We start from the raw sequence: 25,761 nt of genomic DNA, 5'->3' as shown, positions 1-25,761 counted from the left end.
TAATCCCCGGTTATAGGCTCGCTTCGGCCCGCCTGCCTGCGCTGTGCCAAGCCCTCCCCTGTGGAGTCTGTTTTGTCTCACGCCGGGCTGAGTCACATAGAATAGATAGTTTATCAGCACATGTCCCGCAGATCATGTTTTCAGTTTACAAATATAGCCCGTGAGCGCACAGGCAGAGGCTCCGGTAGTCGGAGCGCCCTGGGCTCCAGCGTGCGGCGGCGGCGGGCAGGGGCTCGGGCTGCGGCGCAGTCACAGGTAGGTGGCCGTTGTGGAGGGGCGCGGGGGCGCGGGGGCTCCCGAAGCCCGGCGGAGTTGCGGCATGTGGCACCTGCCAAGAGGATGAGGCCAGTGCGCCCCCTGTTTCTGTCTTTCCTCTGTGCCGCGGGGCGCACATCCCCCAAAACACATGGGGCCGAGGATTACGCGTTCATCTGCGTTTTAGGGCAAGGACTGGAATTGGATGGGGAAGAAGGAGACCGGGCCGTGGCTGCGGCAGAGTCCCCACGACTCCTGCTCCTGCGTGGCGGCTTACTCCCCGTTGGCTGCCCTGGTCCCCACGGCCGAGCTCAAGACTTTCTGGTCCGCAGTGTTGCCCAGGAGGAGATAAATCGACTTTGTTTGTGTCTTCGGTGCCCCGAAAGGGATGATTGACAGCTGCCCGGGAAGTCGTTCCTCCCGCAGACTGTCTCACGCCCCTAGCTGGGGGTGAGGGTGGAAAGGTGATTGGCCGCCCAGAGGACTGTCCGCCTTTGCACGCAGCTCGGCTGTGCTGGCCGCTCTCCTGCTGGACCGCGTCCTCTCCCAGAGCCAGCACAGCCTGTTCTCCCAGGCGCCCTCCGCTAGCCGCGCGGGTGGGGAAATCCTCAGACGCTCGTGGGCCTCCTGTTTTTATCCGATGTTTAATCGGCGACAATGTCTTTCTTGATCCTTCCTTCTTTCCTTTTTTCCTTCCTTCTTTCCTTTCTTTTCTTTTCTTCTTTTCTTTTCTCTTTCTCTCTCTCTCTCTCCCCCCTCCCTCCTCTCTCTCTCTCTCTTTCTTTCTTTCTTTCTTTCTTTCTTTCTTTCTTTCTTTCTTTCTTCTTTCTTCTTTTCTTTTCTTTCTTTCTTCTTTCTTTCTTTCTTCTTTCTTTCCTTTCTTTCTCTCTCTACCTCCTCTCCTCCTCTCCCTCTCTCCCTCATCACTCTCGATCCATCTCTCACTCTCCTCTCTCTCTCTCTCTCTCTCTCTCTCTCTCTTTTCTTTCTTTCTTCCCTCTCTCTCTCTCTCTCTTTCTCCCACCTCCCTCTCTCCCTCCCTTCCTTCCCTTCTTTTTTTCTTTCTTAAATAGCTAATGCTTTTGGAGCATTACTAGGAGCCAGGTGTTTTATCTTAAGCACTTGACACAATTCCCACGTGTGATCCTCTCACCAATCCTATGAGCTCGGTGGCTGTGACACCCCGGCTGGCCGGCTGGGGTGAGAACCCGAGGTTCAGAGCGGTCAGGTGACCATCTCGGGGGTGTGCCACAGTGAGCAGGGCGGCTGGACTCCAGGCCAGGCAGGCCAACGAGACTCTGATGCGGTCCTCTTAACCGGTCCTCTTAACCCCAGCTGCAACATCTGCCTCTCCTGGCTGGTTTTTCTAGCTTAACAAATTACTGTAAAAAGAAAGGGTGTCCCCAGAGAAACCCTGATCGAGTGACATAAAATGTAATTTAATTCAGAGTGGCTGAACTATTGTGACTATACCGACCTCACTTGATATTTAGCCCCTGTTTACCCCACTGTTTCTGCCAGAAAACTCACTTTGGATACTAATTCTGGGTCCAGGCTGTGGGCTTATGTGAGGATAGAATGGAATTTGTGTATCACTAATGCCCCTTGTCTGCCACATGGTCCCCACGGTACGCTGGTGTCACCAGAAATTCCCATTGGCTACTGTCATTCCTTCGGGTTCAGCAGGGCTGATGAGAGGTGCCTCCTTCACATGGCGGGTACACCTGGAAGAAGACCTGCAGCTGGTCTGCCATGGGAAAGAGGGGTCTCGGGGCTCCAGAGGACAGGTGGGGAGGTGGGGAGCCAGGCTTCCCCCCATGGCTGGCTCAGGTGACCCCCTGACACCGGCTCCGTTCCCCGCTTCCCACCTCCCCCCTTGCTGCCAATCCTCTCCCAGCCTTGAAAAAAAGAGCATCAAGAAGTGTTGGCATCTGGACTGAGAACTTTGTTAGGTCTCCTCGCAGGCTCCCCCAGATCCTCCCGCCTCAGGTTCTCTCAGACGCTGGCCTTGTCCTCAACCCCCTGCCCCCCAGCCCAGTTTGTCATTTGACAAGAAGGGAGAGGACAAGGTGACCGGAAAGTCACCCCTCCTGTCTGAGTGGAGACCAGTGTCCTGGTGCCAGGGGACATGTTTTTCCAGTCATGCCCTCTGGCTCAGGAGAGCGGGTGGTTCTGGAAAGCAGTTCTGGTAAGCCTGGGTTGTGGAGGGAGCATGGGAAAGTACTCGCCCTTCCTCACGGTCCCTGCAGGACTGTTCCTCCCGCCGCCACACACTGAGAGCATCGTTCCTTTTCTGGCCCCCACGGCAGCTCACGCTGTGCTGTCGTCGAGGTCACGTGCTGCTGCGTTGACGTGCATCCCTTTCGGCATCTGTTCTCCCCTCCGGATTGCGAGCTGGGAGGCAAGGACGGGCATCCGTCTGTGTTCGATGAGTGCCCATTAATGTCGGGTATTCAGGGTTCCCAGGAACCAAAGAACAGAAATACACAGTGCACGGGTTTCTTTGTTGAGGTTCGGAAACGGGAGCCTCGCAGCCCCTCCAGGTCCTCCCGTCTGTCACGGGGTGACTGCTCAGTGTTGGGGGGACCAGGAGCTGAGCCCAAGTCTGGAGTCTCCCAGGGGGCTGCTCTTCTCAGCTCCGTCTATGGACAGATAAAGTATAATTAAATGAACGATCGAACAAGTCCGCGTGTGCTGTGGGCTGTGAAGGGAATTAGCAGGAGTCCAGAGAGAAAGTCACAGGCAGATCCGCTTCGGATGAGGAGTCGTGGAAGGCCGCGCTGAGGATCGAACACTGGAGCTGAGTTCAGGCGGTGTGTGTGTGGTGTGTGTGTGTGTGTTGGGGGGGTGCTGGCCCAGGGCAGAGCATGCCAGGGTCTTACCGGGCCCCATGAGGAGCTGAGGTCTTCCTTTCTTTCCAAAGAGAAGTCTTTGGAGGACTTGAGCCAGGTGGCAGCATGATCTAGTTCTCTTCGGAAAACGACTGTCACTACTGTGTGGCAAATGGATTGGACATGGGCGAGGGGAAGTCAAGAGACCGGCCGTGAGTTTTGCACAAACTGAGGCCAGATGTGCCACTAACTGGTGGTGAGATGCATGCCCTTTAAGACTTAGGCAATGAATCGGATGCGTGCATGAGTGTGTGTGTGTGTGTGTGCATGCGTGTGCGTGTGCATGTCTGCATGGTGGGTGGGCAGAGTGAGGAAACAGAAAGCATACAGGAGTGAGCTCCGGGTAAATGTGAAGCCATTCCCGAGGTGGGAATTAAGGCAGCCAGGGATGCGTAGATTCTAAATGAGTCGGCGTGGCGGGCTTTATGTTTCTTTGAGACATGTGAGGCATCCAAGGATGGAGATACCAGATGTCGCTATAAAATAAGGCTCATTTTTTATAAGAGCCTCTTATTTTACTGTCCACTGTGTGAGTTATGGCTACATAACGAGATCGCCCCAACACTTAACAGCTTAAAACAATCATTTATTATCGTTAGCTGAGTGATTCTGGCTCAGGGTCTCTCACGAGGTTGCAGTCAAGAGGTCACCCAGGGCTGCAGGCCATCCGAGGTCATCTCGGCCGGGGCTGGAAGATTTACTTTTAAGAGCTTCTGCTCACGTGGCTGTTGGCAGGAGGCCTCAGTTGCTTCCTTGTAGGGTTGCTAGAGCATCCTCATGACATGGTGGCTGACATCCCCCAAGGTGAGTCAAAAGAGAGGGAGGGAGAGAGAAAGGGAGACAGAGAGACCTTGTAGGACCCAGTCTCAGAGGGCACACACCATCGCTTTCGCTATATTATATTCATTAGAAGTGAGTCACTAAGTGTAGCCCTCGCTCAATGGGAGAGGAACCAAGCTCTACCTTCACGAAGGGAAGACTGTCAGGGAATCAGTGAGTTTAATTTAAAGCTACCGCATCTACCAAAGCAAAATTTTCTATATTTTATGGTCCACTAAAGCCGAGATCAATAAACTATAACCCACCGGCCTGACGCATGTTCTTGTATGGCCCGTGGGCGCTCCTGGGACAGGCTAGCGCTGTAAGCCGAGAGCAAGCTGGGGTACCCCCACCTGTCCCAGTCCCCCTCTACCCCTCAGCCTCTGTCTACCTGGCCAGCTGTCTCTCACTGCTGCCCAAGGCCCACGCTGGCTACTGTCTACACGTTGGAGACTCTGCTGTTGGCAATTGCCGGGCACCAAGCAGTTGGAATCTCCACTCGGCAGTTGGTTACTTAGCAAGTCACCTAGCCTCCAGCCAGCTGCCCGCCTTGAGATGACCGGCAGGAGAGGACACACAGGCGTCTGCGTGTTGTGGGGGCAGAGAGTGAAACTGACCGCAGCAGTTCCCTGCTCTCCTGCTCCTCTGCTCACCTGGGGCCAGTGGCTCTTGTCCTGAGAATGTGTCCAGCTGTGACAGCTGGGCAGGAGCGTGGGAGCATGTTCATTGCACGGGCAGGCCCGCCCTAGGCACGCAGGGAGGAGCGGGCCGAGAGTTTTCTGTTAAGTGAGTCTCTGTATAATAGTCTTGATTTTGCCTGCTGGCCGGCAAGGCCTAGAATATTTGCTCTTCTGCCCTTTGCTGAGGAAGTACACTGACTCTGGGGTAACGCGAAAGGCTTTCTGGGAGGAATTTGCAATTTACTTCGCCACTGCGAATCCAATCTTCGAGAATCTCCAATAGTTGATGTTTTCACTCAGGACCTGGACCACTAAGCACTGGAGAGGCACGAGCCTGAGGACACCCTGCGCCCCAGGGTCCCTTCTGTCGCAGTGAGCAACGCCGTTGCCCTCCCCCCCTCTCGCGGTCCCTGGCGCGGTCTTCTCTGGAAGATGCTCTGTGGCCGTGGACGGTGCAGCCAGATCTGGGGAGGCTCGTGCTCGTGATTCTGCTGTAACCGGGCGAAGCCAGGTCTCTGGCAGGGAACTGGACTCGGATGTCTTCTTGGATCTTTGCTGTCAGACTCGGTGAGGATCCAGGTGGAAACTGTTCTCACGGTGCTCGGCAGAGTCTCTACGTGGTAACGAAGTTTCCTCTAAGAGGCGGTGGCTTTACTCGTGTTGAGGGCCGCCTCCAGACTGGGTGCCATAGATGAGCTTGTCTCTGTTCTGCTTTGGTAGAGTATGTCCTGGTGCGATTTCTGCAGTGCTGGAGAAAGTTCCTGCTCAGAAAATTACATTTACGTATCTGCTGAAAAGAGCACATGGACCGGACGTGATGCTACAAAGAAGAGATGAGCTTTGTGAATTTGCCCAGAGACTTTCCCTTCTCTGAGCTGTTAGGTGACAGGCGCCTGCATCTGTCCCTGATACCTGCCTCCTCTCTGGTCCCCAGTGTGGCTTCGTTACTGGGCTCTTGCTATAAAATCACTTTCCTGGGCTCGGCACCCGCGCAAGGGGCTACTGTCTTCCTGGGTTAAGGCAGAACCTGTCTGGTTGTCCACGGGGCCTGGACTCAGCCCCATCCTGCGGGAGATGCCAGGTATTTCCTAGCTTCTTAGGATCTCCGGACGTTACGCGTAGCTCCCTAGCAGACGTGGTCGTCGCTTACCATCCTTAGGGTCTCTGATTTTTGTTGCACACAGTTGCAAACAGAACACCGTACAGACAAGGCCCCGATTTAAATCCTGGCACATTCAAAACCCCTTTAATTGAAGAACAGCACCTCCTTCTCTGCTTCGGAAAACGCAGGGGAAATGGTGAACACGGTTAGATGACAGACAGGCTAAATACTGAGACTAATATTAATTTGCAGCTATTTAAAAATAGAGCAGAAAGACATCAAGAAGAGACTGTGCCTCTAAGATAGGAACTCAGATTACATTTATCCACATTAACGAGTGATAACTCCTTAACGCAGGAGCAGGTAACGCACAGATCTGGTTACTACTCAAGGATTTACTGGCCTAAGAGCGTGAAGAAACTCAGCGCCAGAATCTGGGGCGTGACGGCTTCATCCGCAGCACGCGCACCCTGGACAGCGAGCGGTTCTTCCGGCTTCAGGGCTGTGTCCACCGCTAAGTCACAGGTCACACTACTCGGCTTGTCGGTTTGCTTTATGTGTCGACTGGGACTGCGTGCGGACATTTCCTCAAAGAAACTAGGCTGCCTGATCCTTTCCCTTCGAAAAAAAATGCTTCTCCATTACTGGCTGTGGACTTCATGCTCTTGTTTTCGGGTCGATGCGTGGCGTTTGTTTATGGAGGCTTTCGTGTCAAAGCTTTAAGACCTTTTCTCAGCTCAGGTGCTCCTGAGCTGAAGACGACGGAGTCAGGGAAGTGGTAAGAGGAAAATTAAATGCAGAGGTGTCTGGTCCTGGGGAAGAGGAGCCGGCACACTCCATCCTGCCTCTCCCGCTAAATGCTGCTGTAAAGCCTGGGTGGAATGCTCAGGGCAGCCAGAGGAGGACTCCGAAAAGCAGATGGTTGTAAGAGAATGAGGGGAGGACTCCTGGATTCAAAGCACCGTGGGACCTGTGCTGTGCGTCCCAATTTTTCCCCATCAGTACTGCCCAGCCCGGATTCAAGGCAGCCTGAAACCCGGAACTGGGCCTCGGGGCACCTAGTTTTGCTCCAAGAGTCAGAAAGGGGTCTCCTAATGCTGAGAGAGGGGCAAACCCCTGTTTTTTTTCTATTTTTTATTTTTTATTTTCTCCATCTCCTCCTGCCTCAGTAGGAGAAATGAGGGGGGTGGGAGAAGACTGGGGGTGGGGGACCCCAGTCACCCTAAACGCTGGAGGAGGGGTACTTCCTTTCTGATCAGAGGAGCTGTGGTCCCCAGAGCGTGGAGAAAACTCTCGTAGCTTTCTTCCCTCCTCAGTCCTCTCTCACTGCTTGACCCCCAAGTTCAGTTGTGGGAAGTGCACAGAGAAGCAGGGTAACGGAAGCCCCCGGCATCTGCAGGGACCCGGGGGAGGGGCTCTGGAGAGCGACCCCCAGAGTGGGTTTATGCCCTAGTCTGCTAGCACCATTGGCCTGTCTCAGGCGGCCGCTGGGCGATGGCCGTGGAACAGCTGGACGGCACTGAAAAGTCAAGATGGATCTGACCCGGGAATCACGGCTCCGAAGGCAGGCTGGGCTGTGGGGTCCGAACCTGACGAGACCGATCGCCTACCATGTCGGGTGTCAACTTACTGCCTTTCAGCTCTGAAGGCCCCCGTCAGTGTATGCGCTCTGTGAAATAAACACCTTTAAAATGGATACCACGCAAAAATTTCTCATGGGAGGACAGTGTGGCAGGAAGAAGCGCCCCGCCTTTTCCGTCGTGGGCAAGGGGTCAGCCGTGTGAGACATCTCTGGGAGTCTGGCCCGGCCGCGGGGCCGGAACATGGCTCCTTCGCAACCTGGCAGCTTTGGCGCGCAAAACCCTTTCTTGCAGCTCGCTTGACCCCAAAAACAGAGCCGTCGTGTAGCCCATGTGCTCTGAAGGCCTCCTGTTAGTGCTTGTACTCGGACTTTCTCTGCAAGCTGCCACGCGGCCCGCACACAGCCTCCTGTGGTCTGAAAGGCGACACACCAAGGTGCCATTCCTTCTGCAAGTCCCTGCGTGGCCCTCGCTCTGAAGGCCTCCTGCCCCTGCCGGCACCGCCTGCCGAAGCCATCGGCTGCTGGTCAGCTGGTCTTCCACCTGCAGTCTGGGAGGTGGCCTCTCAGCGGGCAGCCTGACCAAACCGGAGGGCTTCTCTGCGATCTGGTGGGCCGAAAGGCGACTTCTAAAATGAGGTCTAAACCTCTTTCTTGGGTGCTCTCCCTCCGCTCTGGGGTGTGAGTGAAATGATAGAAAGTATCAGCAAAGAAAAAAAAAAAAAAGATGTAAAGAACCAAATGAAATAGACAATAATTGAAATAAAATACTCCTCGGATAGGCTCGTAAACGTGATGGAGATGACGGAGGGAAGGTTAGGAAACTAGAAGATAGAGTGCTGGATATTATCGATCTGAAAAAAAAGAGAGGAGAAGAGATTTATAAAAAATAAACAGGGGCTACAGCCTGGTTAGTACTTGGGTGGGAGACCACCTTGGAATACCAGGTGCTGTAGGTGTTAAAAAAAAAACAAAACAAAACAGGGCCTCAAGAACCTATGGAACGATACCGAAAGGAATAATATTTGTGTTATCACTGTCCCAGAAGGAGGGGAGAAGGAGCATGGTGCAGAGAAAAAATAGCTGAAGGAGTAATTGCTGAAAATCCCCGAATTTGGCAAAAGAGAAAACCTACTGATTAGAGGAGCCAAGGGAATCCCAAACAGGATACACGCACAGAAATCCACGCCCAGGTTCGTCATAACTAAACGGAGAAAAACGAAAGACAAAGAAAAAAATCTTGAAAGTATTGAGAGAAGAATGATGCATCACTTATGGGAAAATCACGATTCAAATGGCTCCAGATTTCGCATCGGAATCCCGGACGCCAGAAGAATCTCACAGCACTGAAAGGAACAAATTGTGTCAACTCGGGATTCTATATCCGACAAAAATAATTTTCAGGAATGAAGGTGGAAGAAAGATCTCCTCGGATGGCAGGAGACGGAGTTTGTCAGCAACTTCCTCTAGAAGAGTGGACAAAGGGAAGGAAGGAAGTACAACAGATATATTGCATATCGGGGCAGGCATGATGGCTAGCTTTCTCCTTCGGGCTTCTTTAAAATAAATTTGGTCTTTGGAAGCCAAAAAGATAACACCGACTGATGTAATACGTAGGACAACCGCAACAGAAAGGTGAGGCTTCAGGGGGCCTATAGGGTAGGAGTGTTTCTACAGCTCACCTGAGATGATAAAATATTGTTTCTAAGTGGACTAAGAAGTTAAGCACGTATCTTATAGTCCCTAGGGCAACCGTGAAAGATGAAAGGCTACACAAAGAAACATAGTAAAACACACACACACACACACACACACACACACACACACAAGAAAATTAAACGGAATGCTAAAAAAAAATGTCCGGATAACACAAAAGAAGGCAAGAGAGTGTAAAAGAGGAAAAACTAAAAAGAGATCAAACAGAAAATGAATAAGAAATTTAGACCTAGATGCAAACCTATCAGTTAATTGCCTAAGCATACCAATTAAAAGACATTGCCAGAATGAGTTAAATAAATAATTTAACAAGATGTCTACAAAATCTCACATCACATATAACCATATATTTAGGCTAAAAGTTAAAGGGGTGGAATCAAGAAAGTGAAAAGACAGCTCACAAAATGGAAGAAAAGTTTTGCAAATCATAAATCTGGTAAAGGACCTGTCTCTAGAATACACAGAGAACGACTACGAGCCAACAATAAGAAGACAGCCCAGTTAAAAAATGGGCAAAGCGTGTGAATAGACGTTTCTCCCAAGAAGGTACACAAATGGCCAACGAGCCCTTGCAAAGACGTTCAGTGTCATTAGTCATCAGGGAAAAGCACATCAAAGCCACAAAGTGATGTCATTCCACACTTCCTGGAACAGCTAGAATAAGAGAAACGTAAGTGCTGAGAGCATGTGGAGACTAGAACCTTCCTACGCTACTGGTGGGAATGTAACTTGGTGCAGCTGCTTTGCAAAAGTCTGGCAGTTTCTAAAATAGTTAGATCTGGAGTTATCATATGATCCTCCCGTTCCACTCGAACGTATTTACCCACGAGAATCGAAAACGTACGTCCTCACAAAAACTTGCTCCATTTGTTCCTTTGTTAGAAAGCTCCTTTAGGGAAAGGGGTTTCGAGGGAGACAAAGGACAGTCCCAGATATCAGAAATTAAAAAAGAAAAAGAGAGGACTAAATTGGGGTCAGCATTTCGGCTCTCTACCCTAACATTATGGACCGCAGATGTTCAGCTGCACAGGTGCACGCCGGTGCTCCCGGCACGTTGGCAAGCCATGAGCGGAGAGCACATGCTTGAGTCAGAAGATTAGCTATGTGGCTTTGCATCCCTACTGACTGCTGTTTAGAAGTGTCTGGAGTTAGAGCAGAGAATATGCCTCGGCCCTGCTACTTGCCGGCCGACCTCTCGTGTGTGCTTGTGCAGATCAGGGAATGGGTTTAGCCAGATGTCGATGCTGTCGCTAGGGGGAGTTTAAAACAATCTCTAGAAAGCTATTTTACTTAGACAAGGGAAATAAATACAGCTTAGTGAAATAAACATCAGAACGCGCTTTTATGTCCTGATCATTTTGTTCGGTGAGCAGATGATCACTTAAAACAAACAAGTAAAGATGAATTGGGAAAAAGAATAGAGAAACAAACCTCTGAGTGGCCTTAGAGTGAAGCAATCTAGATGCAGATCTTTTTATTCACTATTCATTCATTCATTCATTCATTCATCTACTTATTAATTCAATAAACATTTATGGAGAGCTTACTATGTGCCAGGCACCTTGCTAGGTCTCACTCAGATGTGGGTCTGACTTTCTTCGCACTTGGAAAATTACATAAAGAGAGGTCAGCAGCTTGTGAGGGTTTACGTCACTGGGGAACCTCACAGAACATGTCCCTAGGCTGTGTGGTCAGTCCCAGGTGGGAAACTGCTCAGGGGGGCTTGGCACGATATTGGGCTTTTTGTTACTTAATCGTGTCCAGTGTGTAGCCTCAGATGACTCTGTGTGTGTGTGTGTGTGTGTGTGTGTGTGTGTGTGTGTGTGTGTTTCTGGTTAACTCAGCAAACTTACCCTTGAGTATGTTACAACCTACTGGGAAGATTAGATGCTAGAAACCTCAGTAGAATGTGGAACCATGAAGCCCGAGTGATCCCCAGGGGCCTTCAGAACGCACAGTTCAGCCAAGGGGGACGGAACAAAGTGACGTCTGGAGGAGCTGACTCCAGGGCGAGCGCTTTGACTCACCCAGAGGACTAGCAGAGGAAGAATATTAGCCAACTGCCCCTTGGAAGGGACGAGGCATTTTACCACTACTTATGACAACCGATGCAGTTATGTTTCAGTTTAAGGTTCATAGTAAAACTATTTTCTTCAGTGTGTGTATGCAGCTGACACATATATATTTTTTTAAACAGGTAATTTCATGCTCCCAAAATGGGGCATAAAGTGGTCGTATTCGACATTTCCGTCATCAGAGGCTTGTGGGAAACCCGTGTCAAGAAGCACAAAGCCTGGCAGAAGAAGGAGGCGGAAAGGCTCGAGAAAAGTGCCTTGGAAAAGTATGTGGCTTTTTTTTTGTACTTGCTCGTAGCTTCTTAAGAGAAAGGGACCAGGGCAGGTGAGCGTTGAGGTGTGCAGGGGGTTGCTTCCGGGATTCCTCTCTGTCAGTGACACCTGCTCAATGGACTTCAGAGCCTTCACGCTGTCAGAAGGGACATTCGAGTCCTTTAAAGTAACGCCCGCAGCTGTAAGGTCCCACGTGCATCCTGGGCACCGTGCTAGGCGCGGGGAGACAGCGATGGCGTGATAAATTCCTCTGCAGCTAGTTCTGTAGGTGACAGCTTAGCTCCCTTGCTGGGCTGCTGCCCTCCCTGCCCGCGTGAGCTTGTGATGGCTGTCCTGTCATACACTCCAGCCTCCGCCCGTGAGCTGAAGGCGAGATAAGGTTCGCCGTGGCGATGGCATCTTTACTCAGATTGCAACGATGTAATTGGACAACTCTTATGGAAACTCACGAAGTACGAGTCAAAGAGAGTTATCGTGTAGATGAAAACTAAGTCAAGTGCTTTGGGAAAACTACATTTGTGATAAAAATGAACAACACAGTTGCACTAACACCATACTGATGAAATCATGACAAGGTAGGAAGGTCGCACATCCAGGTGTGTCTATAATTTTTATTCCCTGTGAAGAAACCGAAACCGGAAATCTTAGATGGTGCATTATGGCTGTGGTTTATATACAAAAGGCAGAATGGGACTCTGAGGGGCAGACCATTCTCGAAGAAAGTCAATGACCCTATGTTAAGTTGGCAAATGGTGATACATTTCTATGTTTTAAGTTAAAAACAAAATGTATACAGTGCGAATGTTTCTTTATTTTTGGTTTTCCACTCTTATGAACTATTTGGATCGAACAAAATACCTGTTCTGATCATGCTTGATAATTAAGCTGCTACTGTGGGCATCCAGGTGGTTATCAGTATCCCCAATTGGAAGACAAGGAAGTTGGGACCTAAGTAACTTGCCCAAGTTGGGACAGTCAGCAGACAGAGGATTTGGGCAAGCCTAGAACTTCTTTTCACTTGCTACTTAGCATCCATACAGCTTTGGGCCATGCGCAGACTAGGGCTGCACGTGCAGCCTGGTTCTAACATCTAGAAGCCCTGCATCCTGCCTGCCTCCGAGTTTCTGAGCATGGAATGCACCAAATTCCCGTCAAAGGTGAGCTACCTGTTTTGAGATAAGGAATGTGTCTGATAGGTTTGATTGAAAACGACAATGAATCTTGTTTCTGTACCGCACAGAATATTATTAGCCTGTTCGGGGCTCTGAGCAGATACCGAATCCCTAAGTGGAAAAAAGCCCATCACGTGCAAAACACTGTTCTGATGGCTTAATTGGCAGCCAGAGGCAGCAAAACGTGGTCCATAGTCATCATCGAGCTCATGATCAAGTTGGGGGGGATAAGGAATAAATGTGGAAAGTTACGAAATGATGGGTCATAAAATTAGCAACAAGAAGGGACTGAGAGGCAACGAGTCCTGAGCCAGCTCCGGTGTCTGACCTGGACCTGGACCTGGAGCTCACGAATACCAGGTTCACCTACGGAGGTGAAATTTCCCAAGGTGGCTGACGGATGACCTTCTAAAGTCAGGTTATTTTATAAACTGAGGCTGGCTGCCTACCCATAAATGTTCTTGCAAGATCAGCAAATTCTTGTGGCCTTGCATTTTCAAAAAACGTGGGTTGGCACCATATGCTATCCAAGGAAATTGTAATTAGTCACATGCAGAGGTAGTTTAGGGAGAAAATTTGGCCAGGAATTCCTTCCAACTCGCCTCCTCTACTTTTTTAGTCACGTTGCTCATATTTCACAACTCTCGGGGTTTAGGGGTTTCTTCTACATTCCTCACCGCGGAGGAAACAAGAAAAGGGGGAGCTGGGAGAAGGCGGAGGGCGGGGGGGTTGTCTGCGGCGCGAAGGACTGCGCCTGCGCCCAGGTGGCCTCCTCCACGCAGGTGATGGCGATGACCCGCAGAGTAACTGCGGCCTCTGCTGGGCGTTTCAGGATAAAGGAGGAGTGGAACTTCGTGGCGGAGTGCAGAAAGAAGGGCGTCCCGCAGGCCCTGTACTGCAAGAACGGCTTCGTGGACACCAGCGCGAGGCTTCTGGAAAAGATCGAAAGGAATTCCCTCATCAAGCAGAGTCCGCTTTCCAAGGACAGAGACAAGCGGAGCAGCGCGTTTGTGTTTGAGCTGTCGGGGGAGCACTGGAGGGTGAGTCGACGCGTTTCTGTGGCTGCCGCCGGCGGGCGCCGCGGGGCTGAGCTCACGGCCGTGGCCCTGCGCGAGGGGGTCTGCCCCGAACCGGGTCTTCTTGTCTCCTCCTCCGAGCCAGGCCGCGCGGTCCCGGGAGGAGCAGCGGGGTCCACTTGGATCCGTCCCAGGCTGGATCCAGGATGCACAGCCTTTAAAACGCTTGGAGCTGCTGTCTTCCTGCAGACATTTAAAATAAACGGTTGCCCACACCCCTCTTTTTTAAAAAAACTAATGGAGCCTTTCACTAGGCTAACACCCCGCAGCAGGTGGTGCCTTTGCCGACCTGTCACCAGGAATGGAGCAGCAGCAGAATTTCCTCAGACAGCGAGCCTGGTTTCCCGAGGTCCTGCGGTCAGGACCAAGATGTCGCCCCTTTCTTTCCCCAAGTGCTCACAGGTGCTCCCTGAGCTCGCTCCCCCAACCGGCGTGTCCAGGGCTGCCGGTGACCTGCCGCCTCCAGGTTGGAGTGGCACCTGGGAGGCACAGGCGGGCGAACTCAGGCTGTCGTCCGTTTCAGTGTGACAAGGTTCTCCGGGACTTGCCCTCCATCTCTGTCGAGCCTGGGGTCAGCACCCTGGTGACCCAGCTCTTCATTTGTCTCAGCTGCAGCAGGACACCACCCAGCGTGCCGTGGGCTGCAGTCGGATCGGGAGGGGCCAGGGTGGTTCGTCCAGGGCCGGGTGCCGCGCTGGGTGCCAGGGGCGGTTGCACAGGGCCTTGTGCTTGGTTGAATGCTCTGCTGTCACTGTCTTGAAAGTCTTAATAATTTTTAGCAAGGGGCCTGCATTTCCATTTTACACTAAGGGACTCATTTCAATGTCTTTGAATTTCAGTTTCCTCTTTCAAGGGGTCCAAATAATACCCACTCTGCTTATCTTATGGGACTAATGTGAAATCATATTTGAGGTGAAAATTCTTTTATAAGTTAAAAGGTTAACCTATGTATCCAACAACAATAATCATTAAGCACATCACAGGTACTACCAACTGCCAAGCAAAAGGGTCACTGGACCTCCTGATTGCCACCTCTCCTCCCATCCCCGACCTCGCCCCGGGGGAGTGCCCCCCCCCCGCCCCTCCGGGGCTCTGCCGTGGTCAGCTTCGCAAGGTCAGGGGACAGGTGTGCGGTCCTCATCTTTGTCCCATCCCTTCAGTGCGAGGCGCACCTTGCTCGCAGAGACGGCTCGTAAACACGTGGAGAGCAGAATCTCTTCAAGGGAACAAACAGCCCCCCTCAAGTCTATACGTACCTTTCAGTGCCGTTACAATTTTATCCCAAAACACGTGAGTGAGGGGAGGCTTTGGGGACCTTTGACTTCCTCTCTGTCACTTCAGAGGCGCAGGCCCAGGGAGGTGGTGAGCTTGGACGTTGGCGGAATCCTCGCTGTCTTTCTATAGCTCGTTCCCTCCCATTGGCTCATAAAAACGTTGAGAGGTTTGGCCCAGGAATATTAGATGTTTAGCAAGTATTTTTAAAAGCAGCTACAGAGGAAGGGAAATGCAGCACAAAGTTAAAAACCTAATACCTGGACAGATTTTATTTTTAGGAGACGTTAAATTGGTATGTTCTGAGTTAGATATGTCATGGTTATGGGTGTGAGCCTGGTCACCTGTGTTCACCAGGAGTTTGATTTTAATGACACCGTGAACTCACGGGATTTTAAAAATCGGGCTAATCTGTTACTGTGGGATTAACGACAACTACAGACAGCGTCTCTGCTTTCTTTTTGAAATGGCTGGAGAGCTGACAGTTAAGACTAATGTTCTCGCTTCTGGTTTTTAAAAAATGAACACAGGGTTTTCCTTGGCTTTGCGCTCGCTGCCCCTCACCTCCGCCATGTAAGGACCTAGTGCTGACTGCTGTGATTCACCTATTTCAGGAGCTCCCAGATTCGTTGAAGGAGCAGACACACCTGGAAGAATGGCACATAAACAATACCCTGATTCGAATCATTCCTACCTATATTGAGCTGTTTGAAGCGATGAGAATTCTGGATCTGCAGAAAAACCAAATCTCCCATCTTCCAGCTGAAATTGGTATGTTGCTCAGCAGGGGCCTTCGGGGCTCTGGTCTGGAGGGCGGGTGATGCTGTGGGACTTCCTCCTCCTCCTCCTGCCCCCGGAAGTTGCCGGGCAGGGCGGTTTCCTGTGTTCCCAGAGCTGCCTGTCCATGTCCCCGCAACGTCCCCTTCAGGTGGTGAAGCCACCATCTCACCTGCGTAACTCGGCACGTACAGACATTGGCCAGCTGCTCAGACGCTAGAGGTGTCGTGAGTAAGCAAGGCTGTGTTTAGCAACTTATTATTCATTTTCTTTTAGCTGTAGAAATAGCCCTTGACAAAGCGCTGCCTTGCTTATGGCTTACTATAAAACGAAAGAAATTTAACGCTCACAGTTCTAGAGGCCGGAAGTCCGAGGCCAGGGCGCCAGCATGGATGGGTGACGGCCCTTTCCTGGGTTGCAGACTTTTAGAATCCTCGCACGCCTATGGAACTCACTACAGTGCTCATGGGCTGCTTAGTCCTCCCCAGAAGAGAAACAGTCTGTATTGTGTATTAGCCCCATGACCGCTGTTGCTTGGACTGCAGTACCGACTGTAAGGCTTGCAGTGTGTACCAGGGTATGTCCGAGGGGCCGCCAACGTCACGGCATTAACATTGCCTTCCAACAAACGGTGAGACCAACAAAATTGACTCAGAAATGGCCCTGCCTATTTCCCCTATATAAAATGGCAAGAGATGTGTCTGTTGACTGCCTTTTCTGCAGCAGTAAACAAAAACGTCGGTTTCCTAATTTCAAAAAAATTAGGTTAAGAGCGCTAAAGTGTTCAATGCCTTAGAACATTTATGATACGTTTTTTGGAATATTAACGATATTTATTTGCTTTTGTGCTAGTTTCTGGTTTGGAACTGGCTATGTATTTATTTATTCAGTCGAGACAGAATTGGAAGGCAGTGTTTCTCCATCGGCAGAATTATTCTTAGCACGTTTGCTTCCTGCCTGTGAAAGGGACTTACTTTCTTTTCTAAAGCACGGTCATTAAAAAGCAATTAATTAGATCCATGTAAATTTGAAGCCAAAGGTAAGTGAATTCCATGCAGTCTATAAACAACGTACTTGCTCGAATCATTCCACACAAAGCTTTGTGCACATTCTGGTACCTAGCTAGCTCACTTCTCGGTAGAGCCCACGGACAGGCCATGGCCGGTCGCCATGCTTCCTGGGGGCTGGACCACATCCCAAGCTTTGCCTGCGATTTCATTCATCATCTAATTGCAAAAGAGTTGGCACCCTGTGGGGTCTGATGCAAGCTTTTTGGAGGACAAATCACCTGCAGTCACCTCACCTGTAGTTTTAAGAAGGGTTAAACAGGTAAAGAGTAAGCAAAAAAAGTGCACTGATCGAGGACCAAAAGGCTCAAGATAAATGATGAGCAGAGGTTTAATAGGAAGTGCTTAAACAAATACAAAAGTATGTTTAATGCCATCCCCACCATCATTTATAGAAACATTTTACATCTTTTTTGTGTTGTTGTTCTTAGTAGACCTTAAAGGACCAACACTGTGGATGTTAATTTTCTTTCTTTTCTTTTTTTCTGATGACAGGCTGTTTGAAGAAACTGAGAGAACTCAATGTGAGTTTCAACCATCTGAGGAGCATTCCTCCAGAACTGGGAGACTGTGAAAATCTAGAGAAACTGGATTGTTCTGGAAATCTAGAATTAACTGAGCTCCCCTTTGAGGTAAGAAAGTAAACATTTTTGCCTTATGATTTATGACATGGTATGGCCTATAATATGGGGAAGAAGTTTTAAAAGATGAAATTTGTCTCTATTATATCACATTTTTCTGACATTTCAATCACCCTATACCAGCTATTATAAGGTCTTTAAAATGTTCTTACACCAGGCCAGGACCTGAATTTAAGTTCAGAAATGCCATCAAAGGACAACTAGGCAAAAAGTCCTATTTTCACAAAAGATATTTTTATTTCGCATAACATATTTTATTTCACATATTTATTAAATAAAAACTTAATATGTGATGCCCGTTGGCTGTAATGCAGATCTTGATTTATTTGTCCACAACGGTGAAATAAATTGGAAACATCTGGGAATAAATAAGGAGGGTAAAATTTTTAAAAAAGTTTTATATACTCTTACCAAAACTTGTAGATAACTAAAGTAAGTCCTACAGATGGGATTTAAGAAGTCCATTAATTAAAAAATATTCGATAGTTCCTTTTGGTCTGTATTCATTGGAGAAATGATTTAAAGCCATCGTCTGATCAAATGGAGCAGCTGAAAGCGAACAGGTTTTATCACAACATAAAACTCGAGGAGCTTCTTGCGTTGAAGGGAGATAAAGACCACAGTCTGCTGGTAATGAACAGGCTAAAACTAGCGTTGCTGGGGAGGTTCTGACAAGGCCTTGGCCGCTGCCCGTAGTCCTAGAAGGGGTGCTCGTCTCCTTTCCTGAAACTTCTAGGGGAGAGGAAGTGGCTGCTTCTACGCTCAGCATCCACCTCGCCCCAGGAAATCCCAGGTGGTGGTCCCAGTGAGAGGCACGGCCAGAGTCACGATCCCCTGAGCACGTGTCAGTCCCCAGCCTTCCCCAGGTAGAAAGCGACTGTGTCTTCTTTCAGACGTTCAGACCGGAAGTAAGCCAGGTCGTCTGCGACCGCTCTTGCTCACCCCCTGTCCGCTCCGTAAGTCAGCCCTGCCGAGCAGCCTCCGGAGCCTGTTCAGTGTCTGACCGCTGCTCCACACCTTTCCATCAACAGCCTAGTCCAGGCCCGTGTTGTCTGTCATCGGGACTGGGACAACAGCCTAGGCCGGTCTCTCTGTACCTTCTTGTACACCTCCACCCCTGCCTTTATTGAGATATAGTTCATATACCATCAAATTCACCTGTTATAAATGCACATTGTACCAATTCGGTTTCGGGATATCTCCATCACCCCTGAGAATTCCGTCTTGTCCATCTACTGTGTAAAATCGCATTGCTTTTCCATGAAAGCGTCAGCTCCTCACGGGCAGTCATCGTGGGCTGTTCATCTTAGCACCCCCAACAGGTCGTACAGTGGTCCAAAATACATTCCGTCTTGATCTGTTTTGCAAATATTCATAGAAATGTCTTTGGGAAGAAACGTCAATCTAAAAATTATTGGACGAACTTAATTCCTACTCTTACAAAAGTAATTGGAATATTTTGTTGTTCCTTTCTAGTTAAGTAATTTGAAGCAAGTTACATTCGTAGATATCTCAGCGAACAAGTTTTCCAGTGTCCCGATCTGTGTCCTCAGGATGTCTAATTTGCAGTGGTTGGATATCAGCAACAATAACCTGAATGACCTGCCACAAGATATAGACAGGTAGCTACTTGCATTCTGAAGGTGAGGTGTATGAATTAGTTACTAACATCTTAAACACGGGTACCGCTTTAAACATGCAGAAGACATGAATGTTCTTTGAAATCAATGAATTTGCCAGAGTTCATTGTTTCTAGGAAATGTGTTTGGTTCTTTAAATAATGAGACAATTTCCAGTCCACATCATACATATATGTGGATATATATGTGAATTTGAACACATCTTCATTTTTTTTTGGTTCCCAATAGAATTCCATCATTAACTTGCCTTTACTCCATAGAAGGAGAAGGTAAAAATATTATTATATGTGGAATAGAAACCTATCACTCTATGTTTGAAATATCATTGAGGATAATTTTAATTAGTTTAATTGATTTCTTATACATAATCTTTCAAATAAAATTGATATACTTAGAAAGAGTTTTAAATTATATCTTTATTTCATGTTTAAAAATAGCTATTACACTGAGCCGTGTAAGTTTCTTTCATTCATTCATTCATTCATTCCACCAATATTATTAGGCTCCTGTATGGCAGGTCCGGAGAGTGGGCTGGGTTTGAAGTGGTGAAAGAAACAAAATCTCTGACTTCTAGGAATCCACAGTCTCCTTTACAAAGCAGCGTAAGCTGTCATGACACAGAAGGCAGAAACGGCTCAGTCCCCGTCCCCGAAGGCCACCTCCTATGGCCTTTTCCTTCTCCTGGTGCATGTGACATGTATCGGTGCTTTCTAGGTTCGTGAGGCTAAACGGGAACTATTTAGCCTGAAACACAAAGAGAACTTGGCGAAATGTGTGTGGGGTCAGTGAGATCTTGCAAATGAATGAAAGAAAAAACTGGAGCGAGGCCTCACCGAGTTAGAATAAAATGGAAAACAGAGCAAAACGTATCTGGAACATAGTTTACTCGTTTTCTTTTCAATCTGCAGGTTTCCTCTAATTTTAAGGTTAGAAAATACGAAGAGAAAAAAAACTATGAGGAGAGAGGACTAACTGTGCTTTCAAGACATACAAAAGGAAATATGTTGCCGAAATTCGTTTATTTTCACTCCAACTCTAGTGTGAGTTAGTTCTTTCCCGGGCCCTCTCCCCCTTGGAGTGAGGCAGACACTGGAGCAACGTATCGCGATTTTGGGCCCCATCGCAGCCTTTTGTGTATTATGCAATTTGTTTTTATGCTGCTCCTGTATCTTTGTCTTCGGTTGGCAATGCAATCGATACAAAACTTTAAAAAAAGAACCAAATCGTGTCACTTGGCACGGCACGGTTTATTTATTTAAATTTTATTTAGATTCATTTAAATCTTTACATTTTAAAATTTGCCGATTCTCCTAAGGGTCACGCATAAAAAAATAAACTAAGTAGGAATTTCCTGCGAGAACTTATTCGTAACCCACTCTGGTTTTCTGAGCCGCGAACCCGCGTCCTTGTGTTCCAAGCCCCTTTCCGTCTTCTTAGGCTGGAAGAACTGCAGACCTTTCTCTTGTACAAGAACAAGCTGACCTATCTTCCTAACGAGTTGCTTAACCTGAAGAAGCTCAGCTTGTTGGTGGTCAGCGGGGACCGTTTGGTGGAGCTCCCGACTGCCCTTTGTGACTCATCCACGCCTTTAAAGTGAGTAGACCCAAGATCCCAGTAGAGATGCATTCAGACACAAGGTAAGGAGCCAGGGGCGTCTGGAGGAGCCTGGGCACTTGTCTCAAGAACCGGCTTTAGATGGTTCTCTGAGACCTTGATCCCCGTTCATAGGAATTCGGATGCCTTTTTACAGGACTTTGAAGTTTTTGGCCAATGACATGGGGAGCTAGAGCTCAGAGGGTTTCTGGACAATGTTTCGTGACAGTCGAAGGCCCAGCAGGGCACATGCTCAGCACTCACATTGCTGCTGGCCTGGATGGGTCAGTGGCTTTTGGATCCTCCCTGTTTGCCCCACCTGCCTTTGGTTTCCTTAAAGAAACCTGCACACTACCCCGAACCAAGGAAAACCATCCATGCAAACGCTATATGAGCAGACTCCAGGCCGGGGTGAGAAGTGGAACCCTCGTTCTCACCTCGGAAGTGGGCTTCGAAAACCCTGGCTCCACCCTCCCGTGAAGCCAGCTCCAGGGCACGTCCCCTTGGCTCCATGCTGGTGTGTCCTGCTGGAGTTTGGGGTTTTGGGGTTCCCCCATCGCCTCTGCCTGGGGCCATTTGGCCCATCCCCAGTAGCTCGAAGCCTCACCAGGAACCTCCGCACGAGGCTGCTCCAGTGAGAGTCACTTCTTCACTGGGTCCACAGACCTGTACGCTTTGAACACTAGTTGCTTGATGAAACCACCTTCAAGGGAATATTTCTCTGGGATTCCCAGTTCTCTCGGTGGCAGATGCTCACTATGAGCATCAATCTCCCTTACCTTCAGGGCCCCGCGATAGGACGCACAGCACACAGAAACGAAGAGGTTAACTTACAAAAAGAGAGACTAGTTTCATTCCTGTGTAAGCGCAAGATGAATGGGAGTGTGAGGCATCTTGTTCCCACTGTCCGATCCTAGCCCTTCCCCTGGATAAGACAGGCCCCCTGGCGAGGGGGTAGCAAGACCCACCCCTACGACCCCTGCCGCATCCAGGCAACGGGGAGCAGGCGTCACAGTCTCACATCCACGGGCGGGAGGGGGACCTCTGGTCAGGGTACGACTGTGACCTGTGTGCGGGTAACTGAAGTCATGTCAAAGGATACAACTGTAGGACCTGGAGATCCAAGAGAATCAGATAGGGGCTCTTTGAATTAATAACGATTCTGTAAAAAGACTAGGTACGTTTGTGTTAAAAAGTCAATAGCTCACTGATGTCTTAGCAATAACCTATAGAGAAAGAATGGAAGAAATAATGGCAGTAATAGTAATAAACTAAAATACAAAATATTCAGGAAAACCCCTAGAAAAAATAGTTCTCTTGTATGAAGGGAACTAAGAAATGTTCCAAAAAAAAATATCAGAGGGCTTGAATATTTGGAAAGAAATACTGTGTCTTTTCTGGATGAAAAGATCATGTGTTTTCTTCCAAAAATTATACTTAAGTGCAATAGGATTCCGATTATAACTCCAGTGGGATTTTTTTTTTTTTGGAACTCGAAAAACTGATGTGAAAGTGTATCTGAAAGGCAAAAAGCTAAGAACAGCAATGATAATTTTGAAAAACAAGAGGAATGTGACAGAATTTGCCTTACCAAGATGTATTTAACAGGTGTGATGATCAAAATGACGCGGTACCAGGCAATGATTTGTGATAAATTATTAGGCAGTCCTGAAATCGACCCTAAGACATGATACAGGAATTTTCATAAACCAGTGGAGAAGGTACGAATGACTTAACACTCCGTTGAGGAACTTGGCTAGAGAAAGGTGAAGACAGTTTTTCACTTTATAGCATAAGAAGCTTTACAGTACACAGCTACATATATATAAATATAAATATGTATATTTATATATGTATATAGCATATAGCAAGATAGCTAGATAAAGGCTCAGATTAAATATAAAAAGGAAACTGTAAAAAGAACAAGAAACGCCATGTTAATGATGGTGAATTGACCACACATTGAACAGTTCTTGAGTCCCCATCAAAATGAGGAAAAAATTAAAAAAACTAAACCCACAGTGATGGTGAGAGACCTGAGCACATTTACAGGTGATACATAGTAGCTGGAACCGTGGTGACCGATGAAGAGAAGATGAAATAGGCTGATGCTCGGAGGAAAACAACAAACAAAAACAAAAACCAAAAACCAGAAATGAGCCTGTGAGCCCTGAAGAGCTCTGGAGAAACTTAATGGTCAAGAAAGTTCAGGTCCAGGGAGATGTGGACTGGGTCCTGGTGCTAAAAACAGAAGGAAAAACGGAAAATTTCATATCAACAGGTGGTGCTCACCCTCGACCCTCCTCCTTGATTCCACCAGGCAGACAGCTCAGCAAAACCCTGAGATGTCTTTAGGACCACGAATGTTGACCTCCTGATGAGACAGGACAGGGCAAATTTCCCTGAGTGGGGGCAGATCACCGAGAGAAGGTTCTTTGGCGGAGTGTGGAAAGAATTTAATATGCACACCAAAGTCACAGTCAAAAGGAGAGTTTACTAGAGAAGGGATAACACCCCGCAGACAGAGCGTGGTCTCCTCTCAGAGTGAGAACCTAGGGAGACAGGACAGTGAAAAAAAGGGGCCCCTGAGTGATCAGGGAATTCGGTTTTTATGTCATGCTTTAGTTCCTGTGAGCTACAGTTTGAAGACTTTGTTTACCCACTTCCTTTGATATGGACATACAGTGAGGAAGGGGAAGAGTGTGGAGAGTGAGAAGAAGGTAAAAATATGCAGAGCGAAATGCCTGCGGGCAGTTCCCCGCCTTTAGTCCTTAGGCTCCCCCGGTTTTTGCCCTGTGGAATGAATCATTTTATTTTGTGTAGGGCAGCCACTTAAAGACTCTGTTTTTCCTGTTTTCTCTTCAGGGGGTATAGGGAAATAGGTTGTCAGCAATGCCAGTAGAAATCTTCTTTTTTTTTTTTTGTTCTGCAGGTGCCCTGTTGTGGCGCATTCAAATCTAAGACCCACGGAGCCAATTGAGATTAATTATTAGCCTTTATTAGCCGGCTGGCGACTGACTCTCCCCACCAGAGAATCAGCCCCGAGCTTCCAGAGGAGGCCGCTTATAAAGCCTAAAACTACAACAAACAAGCAAGCAGGTTTACAGACGCAGAAGTTAGCAATTAGCATATCTTTGCACAGGATGACGACACCCTTAACATTAGCATATCTTTGCACAGAATATCTCCCAGCACTACACCCTGGTTAAACATTAAACAAGCAAGCAGAAGTCGGCCGTTTGAAAAATTCCCCCCCCCCCTTAACATCCTAGTGGGCTGGCTGCAGAGCTGACCAGCATATTGCAGTCTCTGAATGCAGCTCGATTTGATATTCTGATTCTCTTGCCTCTTCCCTCCATCACTGTGAGAGCACTTTCGCAGTTAAAAATGCACAGGTGAAAACGTGACATTGTCCACATTCTCTTGAATAGATTTGTAAGCCTTATGGACAATCCTATCGAGAACACCAAGTGCCAAGATGGTGAGGAAAAGATGGAAAGTGAACAAGATCGTCAGCACTTTGATAAAGAATTTATGAAAGCCTACATCGAAGATCTTAAAGAAAGAGGTAGGTTACTCGTAGGGAAAAGTGTTTCAAATGAGGGTACAGAATTCCATTGACTCATGCGACGTTTGTGGATCTAAGTCGAACTGACGGAAAGTTAATTGGTTAGGGGCAGGTTATTTTGTAAATTATTTTTCCCTTTACCAAAAAAAAAAAAAAAAAAAAGATACGTTTCCTTCAAATATCCGATTTTCCTGGTACATGTGAATGTTTGATACGTCGTCAAGTATTTGACAGGGAATCATACACGTCAAACGGGAGGGCTGCATTCCTAATGGTACATGAGTTTTTAACTAAATGATATTAACGAAAGTGCATCCGGGTTGATAGGAAAACAAGATTCCATTTCAAAGTCCATTTAAGTCCAATTTTAGGAAAAGTCGCCTCTTCCGTAAATCGAGGTACACCCGTATCAAAACACCAAGGGGAAAAACACAAGAAGATGACAGATTAGTAAACAGACCCATTTAATTTCGGTTCCCCATAGGGCAGTGATAATACCGGGGAGCATGGGGGGCGGGGTCACGGTGCCGCAGGAGGAGAAGACAGGAAGCGTTCTTCCCTGTGGCTCTTTCCAAAGTGTTCTGGAAGGCTTAGGGCCACATCCTCCCGTCACAGGAATACATAAACAGGAAGCAGGCATAAATTAGTCTTTGTTCTAATCACCACCTGCTTTCTGGGTGTGGACGCCTGAGAGTTATCCCTTATTTTTTTGGGTTCTCTTTTTTTGTAAGCAGTGTTCCCCCTGACAGATGCCACGCCTGTGGATTTAGGGAGGGGGGGTCCCTGTCCCCTTGACTTTGAAGACCACCTGAGGTCAGGTTCCCCCAGCCATCCTTGGAAAATATCACGCATGTGAGCTCACTCCTCCCCCGTTAGTAGGTGGCTGCAGACAATCAATCACATTCATATAGTGAGAGATTTCATGACATTAATAAAAAATACCATTGATTTGGCATATTAAACTTTTTTCAACTTAATTAAGAAAATGTCTATATAGTTACCTCTGTCCCTAATCTTATATGCTGAAATATTATGAAATAAATTAGAAATTTACATTAAAAAATGAAATTGAAATGACAGAACCATTTCTTTGTCAAAATTTATCTTTGGATTGTATAATTTACCTCTTGTGAAAAACTTTATTGTTGTATTTTCCTAATTTATTTATAATTATATTTTAGTGCTATTATGTAAAAATACGGGAATTAGAGAAAATAGGTATTAAACTTTGGATCTATTGTGGCCAGCAATAAAATAACTTGCTTTTAAAAATTAACCTTAGTGATGATAGATTTTGAATTAATTTACTTATTTCTAAATGATTATGATATTTCTATCTTTCATATATCCGTATTAGGTTGAAACAAATGATATTACCACTACTCAGCTGGTCAAATCACCAAAATGGTGACTTCTTAATAACTCGTCCTGTATGTGATTGGGCATATGCGCTTTGAATTTTTTTAAGTTCGTCTTCTTTTCTTCATCAGGATGTCTTCCCTCTTTGCCCTTCTCCCCTCTCAGACAAATATCTGAGTCAGTCACAGAGTCCACAAGCGATAAAG

General features: G+C 47.8%; 1 protein-coding gene across 7 annotated transcripts in view; it reads left to right on the top strand.

The window, feature by feature from the left end:
* The first annotated feature begins 131 nt into the window (after window positions 1–131).
* LRRC2 (leucine rich repeat containing 2) overlaps window positions 132–25,761 on the top strand; it is a 30,510-nt gene continuing 4,880 nt past the window's right edge. The window contains exons 1-10 of one of the 7 annotated variants that reach the window (XM_016141373.2): window positions 132–255; window positions 11,240–11,383; window positions 13,395–13,602; window positions 15,525–15,681; window positions 17,250–17,386; window positions 17,882–18,025; window positions 18,872–19,017; window positions 20,473–20,496; window positions 20,557–20,628; window positions 24,060–24,196. In XM_016141373.2, the coding sequence (XP_015996859.2) occupies window positions 11,259–11,383; window positions 13,395–13,602; window positions 15,525–15,681; window positions 17,250–17,386; window positions 17,882–18,025; window positions 18,872–19,017; window positions 20,473–20,496; window positions 20,557–20,628; window positions 24,060–24,196 (1,150 nt within the window). In that variant the 5' untranslated portion in view covers window positions 132–255; window positions 11,240–11,258. Of the gene's footprint in view, window positions 256–1,314; window positions 2,444–2,480; window positions 3,069–3,100; window positions 5,213–8,277; window positions 8,962–11,239; window positions 11,384–13,394; window positions 13,603–15,524; window positions 15,682–17,249; window positions 17,387–17,881; window positions 18,026–18,871; window positions 19,018–20,472; window positions 20,629–24,059; window positions 24,197–25,761 lie in introns of those variants that run through there. The other 6 variants (XM_016141368.2, XM_016141371.2, XM_036219545.1 and 3 more) reach the window with 6 other exon arrangements.

This window comes from Rousettus aegyptiacus, unplaced genomic scaffold (assembly GCF_014176215.1).
Source record: "Rousettus aegyptiacus isolate mRouAeg1 unplaced genomic scaffold, mRouAeg1.p scaffold_m13_p_4, whole genome shotgun sequence".
Taxonomy (NCBI): domain Eukaryota; kingdom Metazoa; phylum Chordata; class Mammalia; order Chiroptera; family Pteropodidae; genus Rousettus; species Rousettus aegyptiacus.
Note: the sequence above shows the minus strand (reverse complement) of the source record. Positions and strands in the feature narration are given on the sequence as shown.